General features: G+C 36.2%; 1 protein-coding gene across 6 annotated transcripts in view; it reads right to left on the bottom strand.

The window, feature by feature from the left end:
* The window catches only part of BANK1 (B cell scaffold protein with ankyrin repeats 1), a 330,740-nt gene that overhangs the window by 46,712 nt on the left and 259,158 nt on the right, over nucleotides 1–24,870 (bottom strand). For 3 of the 6 annotated variants that reach the window (XM_060095040.1, XM_060094993.1, XM_060095029.1), the window contains exons 8-10: nucleotides 13,515–13,593; nucleotides 9,880–10,188; nucleotides 5,869–6,177 (exon numbers count right to left, since the gene is read on the bottom strand). In XM_060095040.1, the coding sequence (XP_059951023.1) occupies nucleotides 5,869–6,177; nucleotides 9,880–10,188; nucleotides 13,515–13,593 (697 nt within the window). The remainder of the gene's footprint in view (nucleotides 1–5,868; nucleotides 6,178–9,879; nucleotides 10,189–13,514; nucleotides 13,594–24,870) is intronic. The other 3 variants (XM_060095003.1, XM_060095011.1, XM_060095019.1) reach the window with 3 other exon arrangements.

Here is a 24,870-nt window from a genome sequence, read left to right as displayed (position 1 = left end):
TCAGCACTGAGCTTGGCACCAAAGATACAAAAACAGATGAGGTTTTGAAGGGCAAAAACAAATGGTTGGTCTCTTCTTTTATGGATCTTATGGGTTAGAAGGAAGAAATAAATATTAACTAATGACCCAGAAATAAATACATCAAGAAAGAAGATTTGTCCTACCATGTGTACAAATGTGGTAGCCAGATTGAGCTGGGTCGGGTCCAAATCACACATATTCCCCTTCCTAGTTTTATCATCATGGGCAAGACACTGAAACTCACTAAACATCAGTTTCCGTATCTCTATTTTTTTTTTTTTTTGAGGTACGCGGGGCTCTCACTGTTGTGGCCTCTCCCGTTGCGGAGCACAGGCTCTGGACACGCAGGCTCAGCGGCCATGGCTCACGGGCCCAGCTGCTCCGTGGCATGTGGGATCTTCCCAGACCGGGGCACGAACCCGTGTCCCCTGCATCGGCAGGCGGACTCTCATGACACTGTGCGACCAGGGAAGCCCCCATATCTCTATTTTAAAATTATTTATTTATTGTATACCTTGCTTTTTAGGAAAAGTACCTCTTTTTTTTTTTTTTTCCAGCCACGCCGTGCAGCTTGTGGGATCTTTGCTCCCCAACCAGGGCCCTCGGCAGTGAAAGCACGGAGTCCTAACCACTGGACCACCAGGGAATTCCCTCCATATCTCTAAAATGAGTCTATTAATGCCAGCTATGCAGGATTATTTCATGAATTAGAAATTATCATGAAAGTTGCCTAATAATTATTATCATAAGGAGTAGACTAAGCCAACTTGTTCCTTTAGAGGAAAGGATATCCTGACCCCAATTCCATCTGTAATAGTTTCCTTAACTTCTAACTCTCCAGAATCCAGGAAGCACACACTTCTTCTAGAATTTAAAGTTAATCAAAGTCACCGTCTGGCCAGAAACTGAGGAAAGACAAAGTAGAATTGCTTTTAATTATTATCTATTGAGTGTATATCACATACCAAGTATTGTGCTGAGTAGTTGTTAATTTTATCTCCCTTAAAGATTACAGCAATCCTTAAAGTAGATGTTATTTCTATTCCCAACTTACAATGAGGAATTTGCATCTCAGATATATGAAGTTATTTACTTAGGTAATATCAGTGAATCTGAATCCTCCTTGCAAAGCAGCATTGGGAAAACCCACTTTTCCTCCTGGGCCTTTCTTTCCCGTGTGTCTCCTCTACTGTCACACTTCATTTCAGACGCTTCTGGTCATCAAACATGAGCGGATTTTCCCCCACCAAGCAGCCCTTCAACACTATTTGGATATCCTACAATTGAATTCAATTTCATTCAATTCTGAGACTATCTACCCAGAGGTAGTGTCAGGTCCCACAGACTAAGAGCTCAGTCCCACAAGCCTGCTTCCTCTCTACTTCAGATGCCAATCCCAAGTGGTGGATTCCCAGGTTACCCACAATTTCTGTCTGATTTGGTTACAAATTGGAGATTCTCACAACCCCCTCCTCAGGTTTAATTTGCTAGAGCAGCTCATAGGACTCAGGGAAACACTTATTTTAAAGAATATGATAAAGGATACAGATGAACAGCCAGATAAAGAGATGTATAGGGCAAGGTCTGGGAGTCCCCAGTACAGGTAAGTCTGTACCCATGGAGCTTGGGTGTGTCACCCTTCCTATGTGGACCTGTTTGTCAACCTGGAAGCTCCTGGAAACCCCTAATATATCAGGGTTTTATTGAGGTTTCCTCACATAGGCATGATTGATCATTAACTCCATTTTTAGTCCTTTGCCCTTCTCTAGAGAATAGGATTAGGGCTGAAGATTCCAAGCTTCTAATTACTACTTGGACTTTCCCATACTAACCCCCCTCCAGGAGCCATCCAGGAGTCCACTCAGAGCCGCCTCATTAGAAAAACACGCCTACCACCCAGGAAATTACAAGGGTTTCAGGAGCTCTGTGTCAGGAACTGAGGGTAGAAACCAATATATATATATATATATATATATATATATATATATATATATATATATATATATATAGGTTTGGAATATATATATATATATGTAATGCAGTATATATATATATGTGTGTGTATATCTATCTATATCCCATTATCTCACAAAAGCCAACATTATTTTACTGTATCTCTCTGGTTTATTTGCCTAGTCACTTTGCTATAACTTTCTTGAGTTTCTGAAATAGTAAGTTGGGATTATGCATCCTGCATTCTTTTTCCATCCCCTACTCCACATCCTTCTCTTCTGGCTACTGTAACACACCCTGGATGTGCCAGCATTCTGCTACAATTTCTGTGCTCTGGCAAGAATTGGGGTAAATTAATGTTCTTCTAATTGAATGGATGGCTTTCTGGGAAATGGTGGATATTCTATTTAATAGATTTGCCTGAGCTAGGAAAAAAAAAAGGAAGCCGTGATGAAAGACATTTACCCTGTGAAATGCAAAGAACATCACAAAAGAATTGGCTGATGAGGTAATGTTTTCCTCATGTGAGCACAGAATGATCAACAATCAATAGCATAAAAGGAAGAAGCAAGCAAGTATATTCCAGTGAAAGAGAAAAGGAAGAAATAATGGAAAGGGACTTTGATGACCTCATTTACAGTTCAGTTTTTGCTACTAATCTGAAATATGGAGAAAATAACCATACGTGCTTTTATATACTTAGGTGCAAAACAAAAACAAAAACAAAATCACAGAATGTAACACTGATTCCTGTCTGCATATAACCCAAATGTTGTGAGAACAAATTAGATGTGTAATTGAATGGAAGATTTCTTGTCAATGTTGAAGGGTGTTGGGGCTTGGGATGAGATAAATAGCCTTTAAAAGTTCTTAGAAACTTAAGATTTCTAAGATTCTTTAAAGTTCCTGTGTGTGTGTGTGTATGTGTGTGTATAAATGACAAATTGTACCACTGTTATGTAGGGGATTTACATAATTAACACACAGCAAGACTTTATCATTTGGTACTCAATCAATCTTTATGTAATTAATAAATAAATGAATGAGGAGGAGAACCATCTCAGTTCTCTTATTTAATATGGGGCTTGGTTGACAGTCTAAAGCAGTCATTGTCCCTAATTCCTTCTCTAATGAAATGAGGCAATCATCTATGATGGATGGTTTGTTCCTGGAGAAACTGAATAGAAGTAGTTCTGACTGTAGCACACAAGGCACAGTGGGTGGAAGGAATTATACACTGGACTGAAAACAGGGGGAGCAGAACAAGTTAAATAGTGCACTCTGAGCGGTGAAATTTCCCAGGTTTTTCCCACACTCTGACATCAGTGTGCTGGCAACCAGGTATATAAAATGTAGGCTAGAGTTAGTTGGAATTTATTCTAGAAATATTGAAAAACGTAGAGAATAGATCTATCTAAACTAACACTTTGGGCTAATTCAATGAAAAAGCTGGTTACCTCATTACCCTACAGTGCAGTCCACAAGTTAGCAAGTAGAGTTTCCATTCAGATTTTTGGTGCTACATTCTTTAACATGAAAGCATCGCTAAGAATAGTCAGATATTTTATGGGGGTATCAAGCATTCCAGATGAAACAAACAACAAGCAAAGATAATACAGACAATATGAGAACGAAAGAAAAATAAAAATCACAGAAATTTAAAAGCTCAAATCAAAGCAAAATGAAACAAAAGCCATGACAAAGATATTGAACTTCATTGCCTGCACCACCACTAAAGAAAGAGAAAAGAATGATATAGAACAAGAACAAATGGAAAACAAGAATGCACTCATGGAAGATAAGAATATGACAGTTTGGGCCTCCCTGGTGGCGCAGTGGTTGAGAGTCCGCCTGCCGATGCAGGGGATACGGGTTCGTGCCCCGGTCTGGGAGGATCCCATATGCCGCGGAGCGGCTGGGCCCGTGAGCCATGGTCGCTGAGCCTGCACGTCCGGAGCCTGTGCTCCGCAACGGGAGAGGCCACAACAGTGAGAGGCCCGCATACCGCAAAAAAAAAAAAAAAAAAAGAATATGACAGTTGATAGAAGGATGACAAGATAAAGAGGAAAAAGCAGAGAAACACAACATGGGAGTCTATACTGTGGTCCTGAGAACTCCCTAGAGATTGAGATACAGAAGATGATGTACCTCTTCAAAAATTTCCAGAATATAACTAAATTCTTTTATTGAGTTATATATCTAACTTCCCTCTTCAAAATTATTTACTGGGATTTAGTAACCTTGTCAAAGAGCTAGTACAGTGGTCCCTTGGCATCTGCAAGGAAACGGTTCCAGGACCTCCCTCCCCCATACCAAAATCTGCAGATGCTCAAGTCTCTTTTCTAAAATGGTATAGTATTTGCCGATAACCTCTGCACATCCTCTCGTATACTTTAAGTCACTCTAGATTATGTATAATACTTAATGCAATGTAAATGCTATAAAAATAGTTGTAAATACAATATAAATGTTATGTAAGCAGTTGCCCTGGAGGCAGATTTGCTTTGTGGTACTTTCTGGAATTTTCTTTTATTGAATATTTTCTATGTGCAGTTGGTTGAATCCTCAGATGTGGAATCCACGGATATGAAGGCCTGACTGTAATATCCTAGAGCCACTATCGTAGACAATCTGAGAAGTTTTAATTACAGCTTATTCCCTCCCTTAATACTCTAGATAATTGTTCCAGCTGACATTTTAGCTGAAACCTTTATTAATTTGTTGTTGTTTCCTTTTTTATAATAGTGTCTTGAACATTATCAGCAGTAGATCACTGTTAAGTAGATATCTCGTACATTGGTAAAAAACCTGCTACATTTTCTTATACAAACCTCTCAACACATACCGCTTAAACAATAGAATGGTTTCCTTTGAACATGTTAAGCACAGATAAGTAACTGTGTTCTTTTTGAGTGGATTTGTGGTATATATTTAAATACTCTGTTTGGGTACCCGGTTTAGGCTATTTGAATGTATAATATATTGCCTCTCAGCTTTAGTTGTCACCCCAAAATTTGTTTCATTCCAAACATTTTGTTCAAAAATCTCTAATAAAGGGTCAAATTGTACTGTATATTTATTTGCATAGCTGTTGCCTAGAACTCCTCAAGGATGCAGACACTGTTTTATTCCACATTCTCAGTCTCTAGGATGGTACCTTAACCCCCAAAGACACTCAGTGCATGTGCCTGCGATACACTGATGAATCAAATTCGTGTCTTAGACACTAGGGACTCATGGAGTGCACCAAACCAGAGAGTACAAGAATGTTAGGAAAGAACAGCAAAGTCAGTATATCCTGCTGGGGTTACAGATATAAAAAAGCTCTAGGGATTTGCTATTTTTCTATTTAGATTTAACTGAGATGAGAAAGGAGAACTGAAGTCTAAAATGAAGTAGAAATTCTATCATGGATGAAGTAAATCTTAATCATTGGGGTGAAGTGCAATTATCAGAGGAACTGGGGTTGCACATCTAAGAATCTAGTACTCAAAACTGTTTAGGTTTTTAAAGTTATCTTAAATGGAATGAGGGGCAAAAAGTAACGTACCTACCTTCTCTTCGTGTGTTGCACATTATTCACAGGTGTTGAGCTTCCCTCTTCCAGAATCATGGAAGAAGCATCAAACAGTGTTTCTCCACACATACTACGGTTTCATGCGCTTTGGATGGTTTGTCAAAATTATCCTCCTTAATCCACAATGACAGACCAGAGCCCTACATATTGTTCTGATTTTCTATATTCATCGTGTTTTTAAATTTAAAAATGGTCCAATACAGCCTACCTATGAGTCAAAAAGATGCTTTTCATCTTTGGGGCTTTAGATCCCACCCAAAAAGAGGCCGCCCCCAAAAAAACACACACACAGTAACAGAAGCAACAAAACAAATTACCTTGTGCTATATAAGGTGTAGTTTCCTCTTTTGGAGGGATATTTGTGGGTCGTGGTGTGGGAGCAGGAGGTCTGTTCAGAATGAATGACCGACTTCCAAGTTTTTTCTTTGTACTCCTCTTGGCCAGTATCGTGTCATATTCCTTGTCATCAATCTCAGCAAAAGTGTACGGGTCTTCCTCCTCTTCCTGATCTTTCTCATCTTCTTTCTGTTCTTCTTCTCCTCTGGGTGCACCTCCTGTTTCATGCCTTGCACTGGAATCACACCAACTTTGACTTCTTTCCATTTGGCCTTCCAACGTTTTCCCTGCTTATGAAACATTTAAGTGGTGGTTACTCATACCTTAAGCATTATTGGTGTCCATCTGTCACTTGCTTGAACCACACCCCCAAACAATTTATATATTATCCTATAAATTCCCAAAAGAGAAAAGTGAACCATGTAATTTACTAACAGATCCTGCGGCAGTTTGTAACTGTTAATTTGTCAGAAAAAGTTTGTTAAAGACCTGGATTTCTTTGAAAATATATAAATAAGCATATAAATATTTTCCACATAGTTTATGAATGATTTAATATCGAAATCAAATTATAAAACTAAGCCTCAAATTCCAAATGCTTTGAAAGCTTGTGTTTTTCAAGCATAATGCTCTCAGATTTTTTTTAAAATTTGAAGTCATATTACCTTTTATAGGGATTAAACTGGGTATTTTGCCTAAAATTCAATTTCTCTGAAAATGACAGAGGGGAATAGCCAAAACCACCATTGTTTGGTTTCTTACACTACGTCTCACTCTGGCTCTCTTGATTTCTATAAGCCAACTTATACCTCATTCTTTGATAAAGGACACTGAAAGTAGGGTTCATGACATAAAAGATGGCATGGAAAATCAATGGCTTGAAGATTAATTCATATGAAAAGAACAGTCTTCCATGGTTTTTATATTCAATAAAATCTTTACATATTTTTATAGGAATGTATTAAAATATTCTAGCAGCAGTTTATTTAGAAGACAAAGATATTGTATACTGTGTCAATAAATAAGTTGAAGAGAATTTGGATGGCTCTCTCTGCCGGACCAATGAGAAATATTTTTTTAAATGTGCCCTTTTGACAAGTGTTTTGCTTGAAGTATTATTGAGAACAATAAAAATGGAAAGGATTTCAGTTATTGACTGAAAAATCATTAATTTTCTATGTTATTCTGAGATTCATGCCCGTGAACTAAAGGAGAACTAGTCTCCCTTCTCTTTGGTGAGAATCTGACCAAAAACTTTAGTTTACTTAATGGATATTTTAGTGGAAAAACTTAGGAGATAGGGAGAAAGACAAGCTGTTAGAGCAGAATAAAAGGATATTATTATAAGAAGAGTCAGCAATTGTTTTGGGTAGGCTTATGAGGAGAGACCAGAGGAGAGTCCAAGATCATCTCTCAACAGAGTCTTAGCTTGTTTCAGTTAGTTTAACGCAAGAAGTATGAACACCAACATGCCTAGCACTAACTTTAAAATCTCTACGACTTGCCTTTTCCCTTATGAATAATACGGTTTTGAGATTCTGACTTCATGATTTGTTTCACTGACAGCATCCCAGGTGAAACTAGATTAAGTGTGTGGGAAACACTTGCACATTGTTTCATTTTTAGTGGAATGTGTCAACTATCTTACTTTTATGAACTGATTTCCTGAGCTGTTAACTCTCTTTGTTCCTCCACCCACCTCCTTCCCCAACTCTTTCTAAAGTTGGGCTTGCACTAGAAATAATACATTTCACTTTTCATTTCCCAATGTATAAGATTGTACTTTTCATGTTGGAGTTGGACCTGAGTTTTCTCAACTCAGGTTGTACATTCATGAATAACGATTAAAAATATATCACTCCTGTAATTCCAATTTTTGAAATAATTGGGAAAGAATGTGTAAGAAAGATAAGAATCTCAAAATCCCAGGAAACCTGTTCATGGAATTATTTGACACATTCTAATTACGGGCCCTAGGGTCTTGGGTCTTAGTCAAAAGACCATTATAATGATTGTTGCCTTGAAAGTTTGTTGTGAAGATAAAAAGAGACTGGATGTTCTTTATAAACTGAAAAGTGTTCTATAATGTTCTATATTATTGTTTTCTCCAATGACTATGTCCATAAATCCATCATAAGGAATTTGATGCTTAGGGCACTGATGAGGTGGCCCCTCTTTTTCAGTTACTTGAGAGCACATGGAAGGTACTCTTAAAGAACAATTCCTGAAGGTATCACTAGCTCAAGTCAAAGAACCCAAACAAAGTCTCTGGCAAAAAATAAGTGGTAGCTTCCGGCTTACTTTCAAAGAACTTAATCAAAGAATTTTAAGAAAAAAGATTGGTATTTTACTTTCCATTTACTTCCAATATTAGCACCATGAAAAAAATGTATTAAAAGTAATGCTGAATTGAAAATGTAAAAATACAGTTTTAAATAAAAGGAAGGGGTTTTTGTATTAATTTGCTTTTTATATTTGGTACTTTTCAGAAGATGTATTAGCCAACATTATACTTCTGGTCCTAGATATCTGGTGAAAATTACTCTCTGTGGAGTAATTTTAGACCTCCTAACCAACATACCATATGTGGAAACTGACATTAGAAAAAATATGATTTAATATTAGCTCCTTTAAGAGCTTTAATGTGATATAAGACAATTTTGCTTTCTTAATAATTAATTTTAATCATTATATAAAATTATCCACATCTGTAAAAGTGAGAAAAATATACTAGAATTTTGTTGTCAGCGGACTACTAAGCTACATCTCTCCCTCGCTCCCAGTATTGATAACCCTACTTCCTTGATCTATCTCAACAGTCTGTAAGAGGTTGGCACAGTACGTGATCAATAAATGTTTGCTGAATGGGTGAATGAATCAGAGAAGTACCATTAGGCTTCCCATCCTTTCCATTAAGCAGTACTTTCCATCTCTAAATATAGTGCATAATCTTAGCAAAGTTTCACGTTAATCAACTTGAACTTTTATAGAGATAAGGCCTTCAAGGACACAAATGCTAAATTTCATAGCTTCAAAATTCACTTTTAAAACCGTCTTTATAGACTTTATATAGCCTTTTAGGACTTGACAACTAGAGTAACAAATGGGGTTTTAATAATAGATATTTTAATAATAGATATTTCCTTCATCCTTCTTATTAAATTTTCTTTGTAAGACCATTTTATGAATTTGGAAAGTAAACATGAAATAGTGATCAATAAAGTGGGTGGTAATTGGTGACTCTAGAAGTGAGCATGGAAGTCTGTCAGGCTGTTGAACATTCCAGGCAGATAAGCCTCATATGGAAGCTCCTCTGGGTTCCCTGCCCTCCTCTCCCACCCATCACCCACCCCATGACACACCTTAGTTCCTGCATCTGGGAAGAAATACTGTCACAGCCATTTAACGGTTGTTCTTCCACTTGAGCAAGACAGATTTTTTTGACTTTGGTCTCAATGCAGCATGTGATAGACCCTTTACCACTTGCTTCCCCTGCAGCTACCAACTGAATCAAGTGTCCAAGGTCATTTTCAAATCTGTAACACATTAGCCTTTCTCTTTTGTCAGAAAAACTGAGAGTATTTTTTAAAAGCAAAGCCGTTGCTTACTTTACCACATGATGCTTGAGGTTCGTTTTATGTGAAGAATTACAGACTCCTTCCAAGTTTTATTTCTTTACTTACAGAAAGTTTTGTAATGAGACTTTTTCCCTGGAAGAACAAAGAAAGAAAAAGAGAGAGGGAGAGGAAGAATGGGAGCGAGGAATAGTGAAGTGGGGGGCGGGCAGAGAGGGAGAGAGGAAAGGAGGAAGGAAGGAAGAAAGGAAGGAGTTAGTGGGAGGCATCTCTTACCTGATTTCTGAGGCCCTAGTTGTTAAAGAACAGGAGGAAAGCTTCTCTGGGGTTTAAAAGTCGATCTTTGTATGGCTTCGCCACTATATGCTATGTAAGCGTGTCAAAGTTTTGTAGTTGTTGTTTTAACCTTAACCTTACCTTGTAATGTGAAGTGAGGTTTTTCCAGTTGGAAGGCAGCTGTTACAGGTCGCGGTGGAGGGAGAGGGGGTCTGCTGCTCACGAGGGGCCCTCGGGAATCATTTTCTGGGTTGTCTCCAGGAATGAACGTGTACAAGTCATCATACTGGTTCTCACTCCCACTGTCACCCTCCGGTGGGTGGTGCTCGGCCTCCGTGCCTGATTCATGCTCTGTTTCTTCCTCTGCCGTTTCATTCACCTCTGCTCTTTCTGCCCTCTGCCTGGACGGCCGCCAGCTTTCAAGACGGACAACTGGGTTCCGTATGGCTGCTTATGATGAAGATTGTATGATTGCATGTAAACACACCATCTGGAGGCATTTCATATTTTCTAACTTTGTACAGAAGTGGGGGTAATGCTAATTAAACTTTTATGATCTGATACAGGGGAAAGCTGACAAATGCGTAATTTTGGTGAACAGTCATTCTTGGGCTTTTATAATATTTACCAAACAAAGCTCCATTATATCTTGCTACCTCAGTTTATGACACTCTCATACACATAATGATATATAATATTCTGATACTACCTGTATATAAAAATATTCTGATTCTCTAGAGTTATTTAATCAGATTCAATATATGACTGCATTACCATATTTTTATTAGAAAACAATATAACTAGCTTAATAAGTAATAAGTAAGTTATGGAAAAGGTAAAGGCAAGGAACAAAAATCTTAACTTGCCTGTAAATAGTGCAATAGAAAGAATCTGATTTTTATTTAGTTATTATTTTAACATATTTATCACCAGATGACATCTTAATTCTTGAAAATATTACTTGAGAAAAATGTTAATATTTTTTGATGGGGAAGGCATCCAAATCACCAATAGTAAGTAAATATTTTTAAGGCTCAGTTCTCTCACCAAAAAATCTGTTCTATCCTGAAACTTAACCAAATGATCCAGTCAAATTTCCTCCATTCTAAGGAATCATGATTCCATTATTCGTGTTTATACTGTACACAGTAAAATGCTCTCTAACCACTCAGGAAGAAAATAGAAAAAATATATTACAATGCAGTAACTTTAAATCTTAAAACTTTTTTCTTTATATTTTCTTTATAGAAATTCTGTTCTAAATAAAGTAATCATACAAATTTAAAATGAACTTTGGAATCTCTGTATTGGAGGGAAAATGTGAATTGCTGTCATGAGTGCAATAGAAAAGCAAATAATTGTTGTTTTAAAGTGTCGCTAAACTAAAATGTAGCTAAAGAAGACAAATGGCAGAGTACAAAGAGGAATCTTTTTTTAATTGAAGAGCTACACTGTAGACATTTTTCAGCAATGAGAGAAAAGTTAGTCATGTGGGAAAATCATGCCCATGACAGTACTACATATTTCTACATGAATTTTATTTTTAATTTCTCTCTTTCTTTCATGTGAGAAAGAAGAAACGTCTAGCTGCCAGTATTAGAACTGCAAACCAAGATTCTTTAATTACCAGCCTGGGTAGAGCAGGTGGACTTTCATTCTTGCACAGATCTCTGCCCAGACCTCATTCAGCTTTCTGGCTGTAACCCCAAACACAGCCTGAAACACAGAAGTCTCTAGAATGTTGATGGAGTAAATGATGGAGAGGCTGAGAAGAAATCATTGCTGATGCTTGCAAAGGGGCTTCGCTATTTCAGTCTGGGAAAATCGATCATCAGCTTAGAATTACATTCACGGTACAGGCAATTACTTGTAGCCACTCTTATGTTTATGTATTCAGTGTTTATATTTTACATAAACACTGTCTAAGCAAGCAACAGAGTCTCCTTGGTCCTTGTCAAATATGCCCAAACCTGGAAGACAGCCCTGGAGAGTCAGATGTGGTTGGTCAGTGAGTTTTAGCAAGCTTCATAGCAATGGTGATACCAATGGAAATCTGCTGACTTAGGGTGTTCTATGCTTCACCCTCACTCCAGCGAAAGAGTCAGAGGCTTGGGTCCAGTCACACAGAGTTTCATATATGAGACAGTTCCAGGTCCAAACTGTCTGTAGAAATGAGGTTGTGCTGTACCAATAACTGAAATAATGTCTTCTTACTATAGGTAGTACTTCAGAGGATTAAGTGGCATGATAAAGATATGGTCATTATCAGTGATGGCCTTTATCATCACTTTCATTATCATTAAAATTATAACAAATCATTATGTCATTAAAAAGATAATAAAATGTATAACTTCAAAACAGTGCATCAATTTATTACATTAATATTTAGCATAATTTTGTGTTCTGCAATAGTGTTTGAAGAGTTTACTGATTTTGCCAAAGTATGCTAGTTAAGGCCTTGTGTTTAATGTTGTTTGCTTTGCTGGTCAGCCCATCATTTGAAAAACTGGTGGTCAATAACGTTTAGTGGAGCATCATCTGAGAACTGTTCAAAGTGCAAATGACCTGAGGCAAGAGCCTGCTTGATGTGTGAGATGTCACTGTGGCTGTGAACAAGCGAGAGACTGGTCAGAGATGGGACCATCAGGATTATCTAGGGCCTTATAGGTGATGATAAGGATTACAAGTACCATGGGAAGGTACTGGAGAATCTGGAGCAGAAGAGTGGTTAGTTCCTTTTTGAAGCACAGAATATTAGGGGCGAATTGGGAGGAAGCTATTGCCGGGTTTCTTAACGACATACTACTGGCATTTTTGACAAGATAATCCTGTGTTTCATGGGGCACATCCTGTGCATTGCAGGATATGTCGCAGTATTTCTAGCAAAACTCCCTTCTCAAAATAATGACCAAAAAAAAAAATCTCCATTCATTGACAAATATCCTCGGTTGGGGTTAGAAAATAGTGCTTCATTGAGAGCCACTGTGCTATTGCAATAAGCCAGGGGAGAGCAGATGACAGCACGGACTAGGATAATTAACAGTGAAGGGGTGAGGAAAAGCGAAGGTACAGTCCACAGTATCATCTGACAAAGTGGATACGGGGTAGGACAGAAAGTAAAAACGGGTGACTGAAGTTTTTGGACTGAATTGAACAAGGAAGGAGTCTTCGTTTACTGAGATGGGCAAGTCAGCGGGTAGAGTAGATTTGGGAGTGGTGGGAATTAGGGTTTTCAGATTTGGAAATGTTGGGTGGGAAATGCCTGTCAGACTTGCTGGTGAAGATGGTGAGCAAGCTGCTGTATACCAGTGGAAACAGGCATGATGGGTAGCGTGATGTACATGGAGGAAGACTCTCAATTAGTTTTCTAGAATATAGAATTACATTCTATTACAGCCAGCAGGGAGCGCAGAGAGTCCTAATACAAAGTTCTCACTTCCTAGCTGAGAAAACCAAGGTCTGATAAGAATGTGACTTTGTTTAAAAAAAATATATAGTTGTCAAATAGAATGTTTATATCAACCTGACTTGTGTATTCTCTTTGGGTGGGAAAAACTGCTGGTTTGATTATTAAACACTGAACTTATTAGAAATATTTAAATTAGCAAGATAATGTAGTAATATCTCTACCAGATGATACACTAAAAGTCATTCAGTTAATTAAACATCTTTCCATGCTCTCCATGCTTTTCTATGCTATCTTCAGTTTTACTTTATCAGTAACATATACCTTAATACAAATGTTGTTTATGTACATAACATATAGGAACACTTACTAGGAGAACATGTAGAAAATGAGGTAATATCCTCTTCATAGTCATTTTCTTCCTCATTATTTCTGCTAACTTCTTGGATCTGAAGACAAAAAAGGATGTAATTTTCAATAATATGTATTAATCTTAATAAATCTGCATTTTCACACATACCAAATTGACAGCTAATACCTTACATATCTTAGCTATTATATTTGGGCCATCTATATTTTTTTCAATGACACAGTATTAAAAGTGTAACTGGAACAATATAACATTTACAATAAAGAGCTTTTTAAGTAGAACTTTTTTGAAATTACTTTAAGATTCACAGCAATAATTATGAAATTTTTACAATAAATAACTCCTGAATAAAAATGAAGGCAACTATTTCTTTTAAAAACCATAAGCTTTGCTTCCTTTGAACATTTCTGGTATCTTTTACCAGTTCAAAAGATATTCTTAATTACATCAAGGATTATAATACAGTATAAGACAGTGAAATTTTAAAGTGGTTTATTTTCCATCTTTAAAAAGAAAAAGGAAACCGAGTAAGGGAATTTATGTTTGTCTTTCTGAAATCAGTTCCACTACACTTAGAAGGGAGAATTACTGAGAAAGCATAGAAGCCCGCTCTTTTTCCTCCGGAATTGCTAGTGTTTGCTTATAATCTCTGAAGGAGGCATGGGGTCTAAAGTAGTGGAACATATTGGTGTTCGTTGAGAAAGCGAAGTAACTCCAGTGACAGCTCTATTTGTACAAAAGCATGCAGAGAAAGAGACAGAGCTTGGTTGCATTAACATAGGTCACATTTCATTACCATGAACTTCAAGTGATTATTCAAATGATTTATGCTTTTGTTCTTAATAAAATTGAAATGATTAGTCCATTTGCTCTACGTTTGGAATGTCCCTTTAAATTACTTTTCTGTACACCAGGAACTAAAACGACATTGTAAATCAACTATACTTCAATTAAAAAAAAAGAAAATGAGCTTCTGCATCAGGCTCACTATAAAAATATTAAAGAAAATTTTACTTTCAAGATTCCAGTGGAAATCAAAGAATATATATATAATCTATATAACAGAATATATATATTCTTTTTCATATTATTTTCTATTTAAATTATATTTTCCCCTTTGTGGACTCAATTAAATGCTAATGTAAAAAATCACTTAACTTTACTAGGGAGATTGATATTTGGTTGATATTTGTATGCTTTGATATTGATGGTTGGTATTTATATGCTTGGTATTTGTACGCTTTGGTATTAAAAGCATTGTTGATATGGTCATTTTTTGTTTTCAGTTAGCCTGACCTCTGTATTTCACAAGGTAGATCAAGAATACATTTTAAAAAATCCATAATACTCTTAAAATCACATCAAGGAAGTTTTTACTAGTTGAATAACAGGAATGTTTTACAAAGATTTCAGGAATTATGTGAAAATTTCCGCTATACTATTCACAAGCCTAGACACTATGAGTTCAAAATCAGTCTCTTAATAAAGAGTCTGTGGGCAAGTATGTAGGGGTGTGTGTGTGTCACATACTGAGGTTGAAACATAATGGAATTATTTTTATGTTATATATACCTTAAGCTTTATGACATTTGTGCAAACAAACACACAAGTCTAAAAATGTCTTGAAGGAAATGGCTTCCAAATTTAAAAAATAGCCAAATTTGGGGTTTCCCTGGTGGCGCAGTGGTTGAGAGTCTGCCTGCCGATGCAGGGGACATGGGTTCGTGCCCGGGTCTGGGAGGATCCCACATGCCGCGGAGCGGCTGGGCCCGTGAGCCATGGCTGCTAAGCCTACGCGTCCGGAGACTGTGCTCTGCAACGAGAGAGGCCACAACGGGGAGAGGCCCGCGTACCGCAAAAAAAAAAAAAAAAAAAAAAAAAAAAAAAAAAAAGCCCAATTTGATTTGGGCACTTTCGTAAATATTATGTAAAACTGATATTTTGTATAATCAGGATATGTAGAAAGTAATTGTTTTCTCAGGAATGAAAGGATCTTTTGACATATTTACACTAAAAAACAATTGTGTCTTACTAGAATTCCTTACACTTGCAATCATATTTCTTTTGGAAAAATGTGTTATATCTAATGATATATTAATAACTGGTGAAATCAATGATGGCTTAAAAGTATGATGGCACTCTGACATCTAATCACTTTAATACTTTGTTGTGTGGTACAGTGGACAGAGAATGACTTTTGAAGTCAGTCTAAGAACAAATCATAGTTCTATTATTTATTAGCTGTGTGACATTGGGCACTTTACTCTAAATTTCAATATTCTATCCTGCAAAATATGGATAGTAATATCTATACTATCAATTTGCTGGGAAGGTTAAATTAGAAAATGTAAGCAAAACACATTATTACATCTACCACATAGTAAGTGCTCAATAAATGTAATCTGCATATGTTAGATATTCCTTTCGTCATTCACACTTAAGCAAGCACGGTGACCATACTGATTTGATGCGGGAATCATCAATAATGAGCCAATAATTATTTAACTTAATTCTTCTGAACTGTGTGCCTTTGGACGTTCTGCTCTGACAGAAAAAGAACTGGAATATAAACTTTCTGATCAGAGTGTGGCAGTATGATTTTATTATTAAAAACATCTCTATGATTTACAAGCTAACAGAGATGATAAGAATCAGAGGAAGAAATATTTAATTCTTTAATAAGTTTCTTTACCTGGGGCTAGAGTTTGACTTTATTCATTAATTTATCAAATATTTGTGCAGGCCTACTATGTGCTAAATACTCTATTAGTAATTAAGGTAAATAGTTAAAAGTTTAAAAGATACACAATTCACACCTCCAAAAATATCCCATTTTTACTGGGAGGGGAAATAAATCATAAAATGATTAGAATACAATATTTTATTTATTTCATTACCATAAACTCAATCCTTACAGGTGAAATGTAAAATTAAGAAATAACCAGATAATCAGGGGAAAGTTTTATTTGTTTGCTTTTTGGGTGAGGAGATTGGATTAAAAAATTATCTTGACACTTGCCATGACTGCCACTTCTCTAAATGAAAAAAATCCAGCTTAAACAATAAAATCTATTAGCTGAACATGCTCAGAGTAATATTCTAGGCCGTATATAGTCCTTGTAGCACACAATGTTTGATAAAATTTAAATCATTCCTTATCAAAGATAAAAGAACTTCTTGTTGACTGAGGTATATAAAGCTCCACATGACTTTGGCATCTAGTACAGTACAATTAATCATAATATTCTGATCTTAAGGGAGTGAATAAAAACAATCTTCCCATGGCAGTTGGTTTCTAAATATTTTTAGGGGCTTCTGAAGATATTGTAATTAGCCCAACTTTTGTCCAACTTTCCACAGTGTTGATTATAAATGATTTTACCAGCTTTAAAGCACATGACAGTCTGTTCAGAGACATATATATATGTCTCTGAAGAGTAACAAATTGACCTTGTAATATTTTATTCATTACCCAAAATGAACGCACTAGGCTTCAGAATCTGCATTAATATTCCAATTGAAATAATAAAGATCTTTCCTACTAAATGTTAAGAATGAACAAAGTTATACAAAAGCTGTGCATGACAGCAAACATACAAGTCTCAAAAAAAATTTCAAGGTCATTCTGTAAAAGTATATCTTAGTTTTCATGACATCTTTTAAGAGAATTTGTTTTTCCTTAGGCCATCCAGGAATATGGTCTAGAAGCAGACTTATATAATTCCTCATGAAAGTTTCTTTTTATATCATGGGAAATGGAATCCTGAATGTAAAAACTAAATAGGAACTCTGTCTGTGATTGAAAGAGGAATGAGGAAGAATCAAATAGTTGTGGAGCAGTTAAACTCAGATGGGGAAAAAGAGGACATTTTCCTTAGCATGAACCAAAGTTTCGTTAGAATAACCCAAGGATATATGCTCTATTTTTTAAGACAGAATCTTAATATAAAAAATTAAGTGATGAAAAGATAATTTAACCAGGTGGACAAAGGTTAGAAGTCTCATTGTACACAATGAGAAATTCAAGTTTTTAATTGTAACCAACAAAACAATCTGGTGCAGTGAAAAGAACAGGTGCCAAGGGGACAGGTGATGGTTTCATCTGAAAGTTAGTAAAAAGGGAGAAAAAAACAGCAGGAATATTGAAACCTATTTCCTCAAACTTAGGAAGACAAATCTGAAAAAATTTAGCTTCCAAAAAGATTCTGGAGGGTTGGCTTCTGTAGCTGGCACATCTCTTGTTCTGACCTCGACTCATTCAGTGTGTTCACCCAGCTCTTCTCTCAACCTGAGGCCACCCTCAAGCCAATCTCCCTGACTGGTGACACATAGGGCTCCAGTCCTGGTGCTGACAGCTTCTGCTCTTAGTCTCTGCCTATCAGCTCTAACTAGAGTTGTGAACTTCAAGCTTGGGCACCTGACACTTTTAACTACACTCTAGTCCTATTTTGATTATGTTTGTTTTTAATCCATCACGGTTGTGGTTGCATTTGTGAGGTACTAACACATTTATTGGGCCATATGCTTCGTTTAAATTCAGCCATCTTTCACTAAAATGTGAATGATAAAATTAAAATCCATTCCTTTGTTAAGGTTGTAGTTGTAAAAGTAAAAAAACAGTTATCTTCATTTAAAATTATGGAATGCAAAATCTGAAAGGAACCTGTGGATGTCTAGTTTATTTTCTTGTTCACACACTGATATAATGCTAAAAGCATGTGCCACAGTAAAACTGTAATAAGTTATATAGTTCTCCAAGCAAGTTAGTTTTAAAATGTAGCATAAAGCATCTTTTCTGACCACAACGTTATGATATCAGAAATCAATTACAGGAGGGATTTCCCTGGTGGTACAGTGGTAGAGGATCCACCTTCCAGTGTGGGAATGCAGGTTCGACCCCTGGTCGGGGAGCTAAGATCTCACATGCCACAGGGCAACTGAGCCCACCTGCCACAACTACTGAACTCACGCACCTCAGTGAGAGAGCCCACATGCCGCCATTACAGGACCCATGTGCTGTGGAGCCTGCGTGCCACAACTACAGAAAAGCCTGTGTGCACCATGACTAGAGAGAAACCTGAGCGCCGCTACGAAACGACTGCACGCTGCAACGAAAGATCCCACATGTCTCAACGAAGATCCTGTGTGCCACAACTAAGAACCAACGCAGCCAAAAAATAACTGAGGAAAATACATAAATATTAAAAAAAACCCAAATCAATTACAGGAAAGAAACTATAAAAAACACAAACTCATGGAAGCTAAACAGTATGTTACTAAATAACCAATGGATCACTGAAGAAATCAAAGAGGAAATAAAAAATACCTAGAAACAAATGACAATGAAAACATGATGACCTAAAACCTATGGAATGCAACAAAGGCAGTTCTAAAAGGGAAGTTTATAGCAATACAATCTTACCTCAAGAAACAAGAAAAATCTCAATAAACAACCTAAATTTATACCTAAAGCACCTAGAGAAAGAAAAACAAACAAAACCCAGTTAGTAGAAGGAAAGAAATCATAAAGACCAGAGCATAACTAAAAGAAATAGAAACGAAGAAAACAAAAGCAAAGATCCATAAAACTAAAAGCTGGTTCTTTGAGAAGATAAACAAAATTGATAAACCTTGAGCTAGACTCATCAAGAAAAAGAGGGAGAAGACTCAAATCAATAAAATTAGAAATGAAAAAGGAGAAGTTACAACTGACACCACAGGAATACAAAGGATCATGAGAGATTACTACAAGAAACTCTATGCCAATAAAATGGACAACCTGGAAGAAATGGACAAATGCTTAGAAAGGTACAATCTTCCAAGACTGAACCAGGAAGAAATAGAAAATATGAACAGACCAGTTACAAGCACTGAAATTGAAACTGTGATTAAAAATCTTCCAACAAACAAAAGCCCAGGGCTAGATGGCTTCACAGACAAATTCTATCAAACATTTAGAGAAGAGCTAACACCTATCCTTCTCAGACTCTTAAAAAAATTGCACAGGAAGGAACACTCCTAAGCTCACTCTATGAGGCTGCCATCACCCTGAAACCAAAATCAGACAGAGGTATCACAAAAAAAGAAAATTACAGACCAAGATCACTGATGAACATAGACACAAAAATGCTCAACAAAATACTAGCAAACAGAATCCAACAACACATGAAAAGGATCATACACCATGATCAAGTGGGATTTATCCCAGGGATGCAAGGATTCTTCAACATATGCAAATCAATCAATGTGATACACCATATTAACAAATTGAAGAATAAAAACCATATGATCAACTCAATGGATGCAGAAAAAGCTTTTGACAAAATTCAACACCAATTTATGATAAAAACTCTCGAGATAGTGGGCATAGAGGGAACATACCTCAACATAATAAAGGCCATATATGACAAACCCACAGCAAACATCATTCTCAATGGTGAAAAACTGAAAGCATTTCCTCTAAGATCAGGAATAAGACAAGGATGTCCACTCTCGCCACTACTTTTCAACATAGTTTTGGAACTCCTGGCCATGACAATCAGAGAAGAAAAAGAAATAAAATGAATCCAAATTAGAAGAGAAGAAGTAAGACTGTCACTGTTTGCAGATGACATGATGCTATACATAGAGAATCCTGAAGATGCTACCAGAAAACTACTAGAGCTCATCAATGCATTTGGTAAAATTGCAGGATATGAAATTAATACACAGAAATGTCTTGCATTCCTATACACTAAGAACAAAAGATCAGAAAGAGAAATCAAGGAAACAATCCCATTTACCATCACATCAAAAAGAATAAAATACCTAGTAATTAACCTACCTAAGGAGGCAAAAGACCTGTACTCAGAAAACTATAAGATACTGATGAAAGAAATCAAAGATGACACAAACAAATGGAGAGATATACCATGTTCTTGGATTGGAAGAATCAATATTGTGAAAATGACTACAGTACTCAAAGCAATCTACAGATTTAATGCAATCCCTATCAAATTACCAATGGCATTTTTCACAGAATTAGAACAAAACATTTTACAATTTCTATGGAAGCACAAAAGACCCTGAATGGCTAAAGCAATCCTGAGAAAGAAAAACAGAGCTGAAGGAATCAGGCTCCCTGACTTCAGACTATACTACAAAGCTACAGTAATCAAAACAGTATGGTACTGGCACAAAAACAGGATAGAAAGCCCAGAGATAAGCCCATGCACCTATGGTCACCTCATCTATGACAAAGGAGGCAAGAATATACAATGGAGAAAAGACAGTCTGTTCAATAAGTGGTGCTGGGAAAACTGGACAGCTCCAAGTAAAAGAATGAAATTAGAGCAATCCCTAACACCATACACAAAAATAAACTCAAAATGGATTAAAGACCTAAATGTAAGGCCGGACACTATAAAACTCTCAGAGGAAACATAGGCAGGACACTCTTTGACATAATTCACAGCAATATCTTTTTTGATCCACCTCCTAGAGTAATGGAAATAAAAACAAAAATATACAAATGAGATCTAATTAAATTTAAAAGCTTTTGCACAGCAAAGGAAACCATAAACAAAATGAAAAGACAACCCTCAGAATGGGAGAAAATATTTGCAAACAAAGCAACCAACAAGGGATTAATCTCCAAAATACAAAAATAGCTCATGCAGTTCAATATCAAAAAAACAAATAACCCAATCAAAAATGGGCAGAAGATCTAAATAAATATTTCTCCAAAGAAGACATACAGATGGCCAAAAAGCCCATGAAAAGATGCTCAACATCACAAATTATTAGAGAAATTCAAATCAAAACCACAATGAAGTATCACCTCACACAGGTCAGAATGGCCAGCATCAAAAAATCTACAAACAATAAATGCTGGAGAGGGTGTGGAGAAAAGGGAACCCTCTTGCACTGTTGGTGGGAATGTAAATTGATACAGCCACTATGGAGAACAGTATGGAGGTTCCTTAAAAAACTAAAAATAGAACTACCATACGACACAGCAATCCCACTATTGGGCATATACCCTGAGAAAACCATAATTCAAAAAGAGTCATGTCATGTACCACAATGTTCATTGCAGCTGTATTTACAGTAGCCAGGACATGGAAGCAACCTACGTTTCCATCGACAGATGAATGGATAAAGAAGATGTGGCACATATATACAATGGAATATTACTCAGCCATAGAAAGAAACGAAATTGAGTTATTTGTAGTGAGGTGGATGGACCCAGAGTCTGTCATACAGAGTGAAATAAGTCAGAAAGAGAAAAACAAATATTGTACACTAACACATATATATGGAATCTGAGAAGGTAAAAAAAAAATGGTCATGAAGAACTTAGGGGCAAGATGGCAATAAAGACACAGACCTACTAGACAATGGACTTGAGGATATGGGGAGGAGGAAGGGTAAGCTGGGACAAAGTGAGAGAGTGGCATGGAAATATATACACTATGAAATGTAAAACAGATAGCTAGTGGGAAGCAGCCGCATAGCACAGGGAGATCAGCTCGGTTTTTTGTGACCACCTAGAGGGGTGGGATAGGGAGGGTGGGAGGGAGGGAGACGCAAGAGGGAAGAGATATGGGGATATATGTATATATATAACTGATGCACTTTGTTATAAAGCAGAAACTAACACACTATTGTAAAGCAATTATACTCCAATAAAGATGTAAAAAAAAAAAGAAAAGAAAGAAAAGAAAGAAAAGGAAAAACAAACAGGTTGATAGAATTGAATTTTGGAATAACTAAGTACAAAGTCCAAATTAACTTTATAACAAAAAAGTGATTAGATATAAGCAATTGAATGTCAAACTATAAATTACATTTAATCAAATTTTACAATATTCTTTTCTAACAATTGAAAAGATTTAAAACAAGTTGCCATGAAGTCAAATGGATTAATTGGGTATTAGGTGCTTCTGAACAATACTCTGAAAACAAAAACCATATACTTATGTCCACTATTTAGAAATGAAGTTAGATGGAGAAGAGACAGCAGAAAGAAGAGGTTTGGTACAAGAAAGAAAAACAGACAGAGAAAAATGTCAGAGAAACTTAGGAGGGTGTAATCACACAAATCGAAGGTCAAAAGTAAGAGGCAGAGAATCATTCTTAATTAACCTTCCTCAATGTCAGAATGGTATTCAGAGCTCAACTAAAACATTTTTGAAGAGGAATGAGTTTCTGGTAGAGTTGACTTTATGAAAACGTGCAACAACTCAGCCCTGGCAAATTCCTAGTGTGTAGTCTAGACATGTCATCTAACATTTTCAAGCATGTAGAACTATTCCTAACCTTGGTAAATCAAAATTTATTAAATGTTTTCTATGTGCCTAATGCTATGCAATTTTCTGGGGGTATACAAAATATGTAACATATAATATGTTCCCAGGATATTTAGCAAGGGAAATAAAAGTAAAATGCTTGAAACAGTTGTAGTCCCTGAAGTGTTTGGTTTGACTAAAGGGTGCAATAGGAGATGAAAGGAATGAAATCGTTCTAGGTGGAATAACTTGAGTTAGAATTTGAAGGATGGGTAGACTTTGAGAGGTAAATTTTGAATCTAGTCCTTAGCAGCTAATGTGTGCTGGTTGAGTTCATAGATGGATAAACAATAAATGAATTGATGGAAGAAGAAAGATGTGGGTGTTCCTGGTAAAGAGAATGGTGCAAGCAAAAGCAAGACTGATTAAGCCATATACAGAAGGCAAAAGAGCAAACCTGCCCCATTAAAGAAATAGGTGAATTTTGGGGAGAACATGTGAAGTTCGATAGAAAGAGTGGAGTTAATGTTTGTTTATTTTACTCCAATTATGGTGTGTTGGAGATATCTCCAGATGAGGGTGATGATGATGATTGATATTGCTGTTAACCAGTCCATCTAAAAATACATGTAGGTTATATAGGTTAAGATTTTGAGTCCAGATGTATTGTCACACAGATCTGGATTCAAATGTTATTCTTGTATTTACTGCTTACATGAGTTTAAGCATAGTCTTCTCTCTTGGTGTCTCTAGATGTAAAAATAAGCATAAAAGTACCTTACCTCTCAGGGTTATTGTGAAAATTAAATGAGAAAATACATATCAAATACTTATTATAGAACTTGGCACATAGAAAGTACTCAACAACTGTTATCTGTATCATCTTCATTAAGATCATTATTTTAGTACAGGATGAATTTTTGTGTTGCTCTATTTTTTCATATTACTAAATTATGTTTGCATCAAACTTTATGTTCAATTCTAATATTGAATAAAGGTCAGTTGTGTTCAAGCTAGAATGTAAAGAATGAAAATAAAGACCTCTAAATAGTGGTCTTTGTAGTTTATAATGATTTAAAAAATTATCTCTGTTTTCAAGTGTGAGGAATCACAAGATGGATGTGATGATGGATCAATAGCAGACCAATTAAGCTAATGGAGACTAATCAAGGCTTCTGGGTATGGTTGTGTAAGCTGTAGATTGAAATTCTCCTGGGGCAGCATTTCCACAGACTATGATATGTAATACACCCTAAGAGCTGGGTCGGTGAGGAGAGGGGTCTCTCAAATGATTCTACTGTGTTTAATTCCCAAATGACTTTTATTTGATTTTACAATGTTCATATTACAATGAAGACTTTTTTAGACTAATGTTAAAACTAGTTTGACTTCTTTCAGCATAAAATGATGTGAGGGAGGACAGGTGCTAATTCAGAAGGGTGTTTCTTCCTGGGTGTACCAAGAGTAGGGAAGGAGAAATTGGCCATGGATGAGATACAGAGTACAAACAAGTTGAGTAGTCAAGAACTGACTGAAGAACTTGGCTTTAATGAACCCTGAACCTGACTGCTGCATTAATTACCTTAACTCTGATCTTCTATTCCTATAATAAGAACAATAGCATGTAACAGACACTGGTGTAAAGCTTTGCTACTGACAATTCTAAAATCTTGGAATTGGTTTTAGTTTCAAAATCATAAGATAAAAAAAGGTAAAATTCTGTAGAGGAAACACAAAATACCACTATGTTAAAATTATAAATAATTATGGTGTTTTAAATACTCCAATTAAATCACATTTTTAAAAAACATGCTTTTTTTGGAGCAAAACTAAATAGAAACTAAATAATTGATACATTTGCATGTTTCTAAGTTGGCAGATAGGAGTCAGTGAAGATATAGCTGGGTTTACATTTATGTTGACTATTACTAACAGCCACCTTTTTTTTTCTTTTTTTCTGAGCCTTTGATAACTTGAGTGAGGGTCAAAGAGAACGAAATGGAAAAATCCAATCTGAGTAATAAAAGGTTAGCATTGTCATCATCACAGTTGTTGCACATGTCATTTATCTAAAAACAGAAAAGCAA

The sequence above is a fragment of the Mesoplodon densirostris genome, chromosome 1 (genome assembly GCF_025265405.1).
Source record: "Mesoplodon densirostris isolate mMesDen1 chromosome 1, mMesDen1 primary haplotype, whole genome shotgun sequence".
NCBI lineage: Eukaryota > Metazoa > Chordata > Mammalia > Artiodactyla > Ziphiidae > Mesoplodon > Mesoplodon densirostris.
The sequence above is the reverse complement of the archived record's forward strand: the minus strand, read 5'-3'. Positions and strand labels throughout refer to the sequence as shown.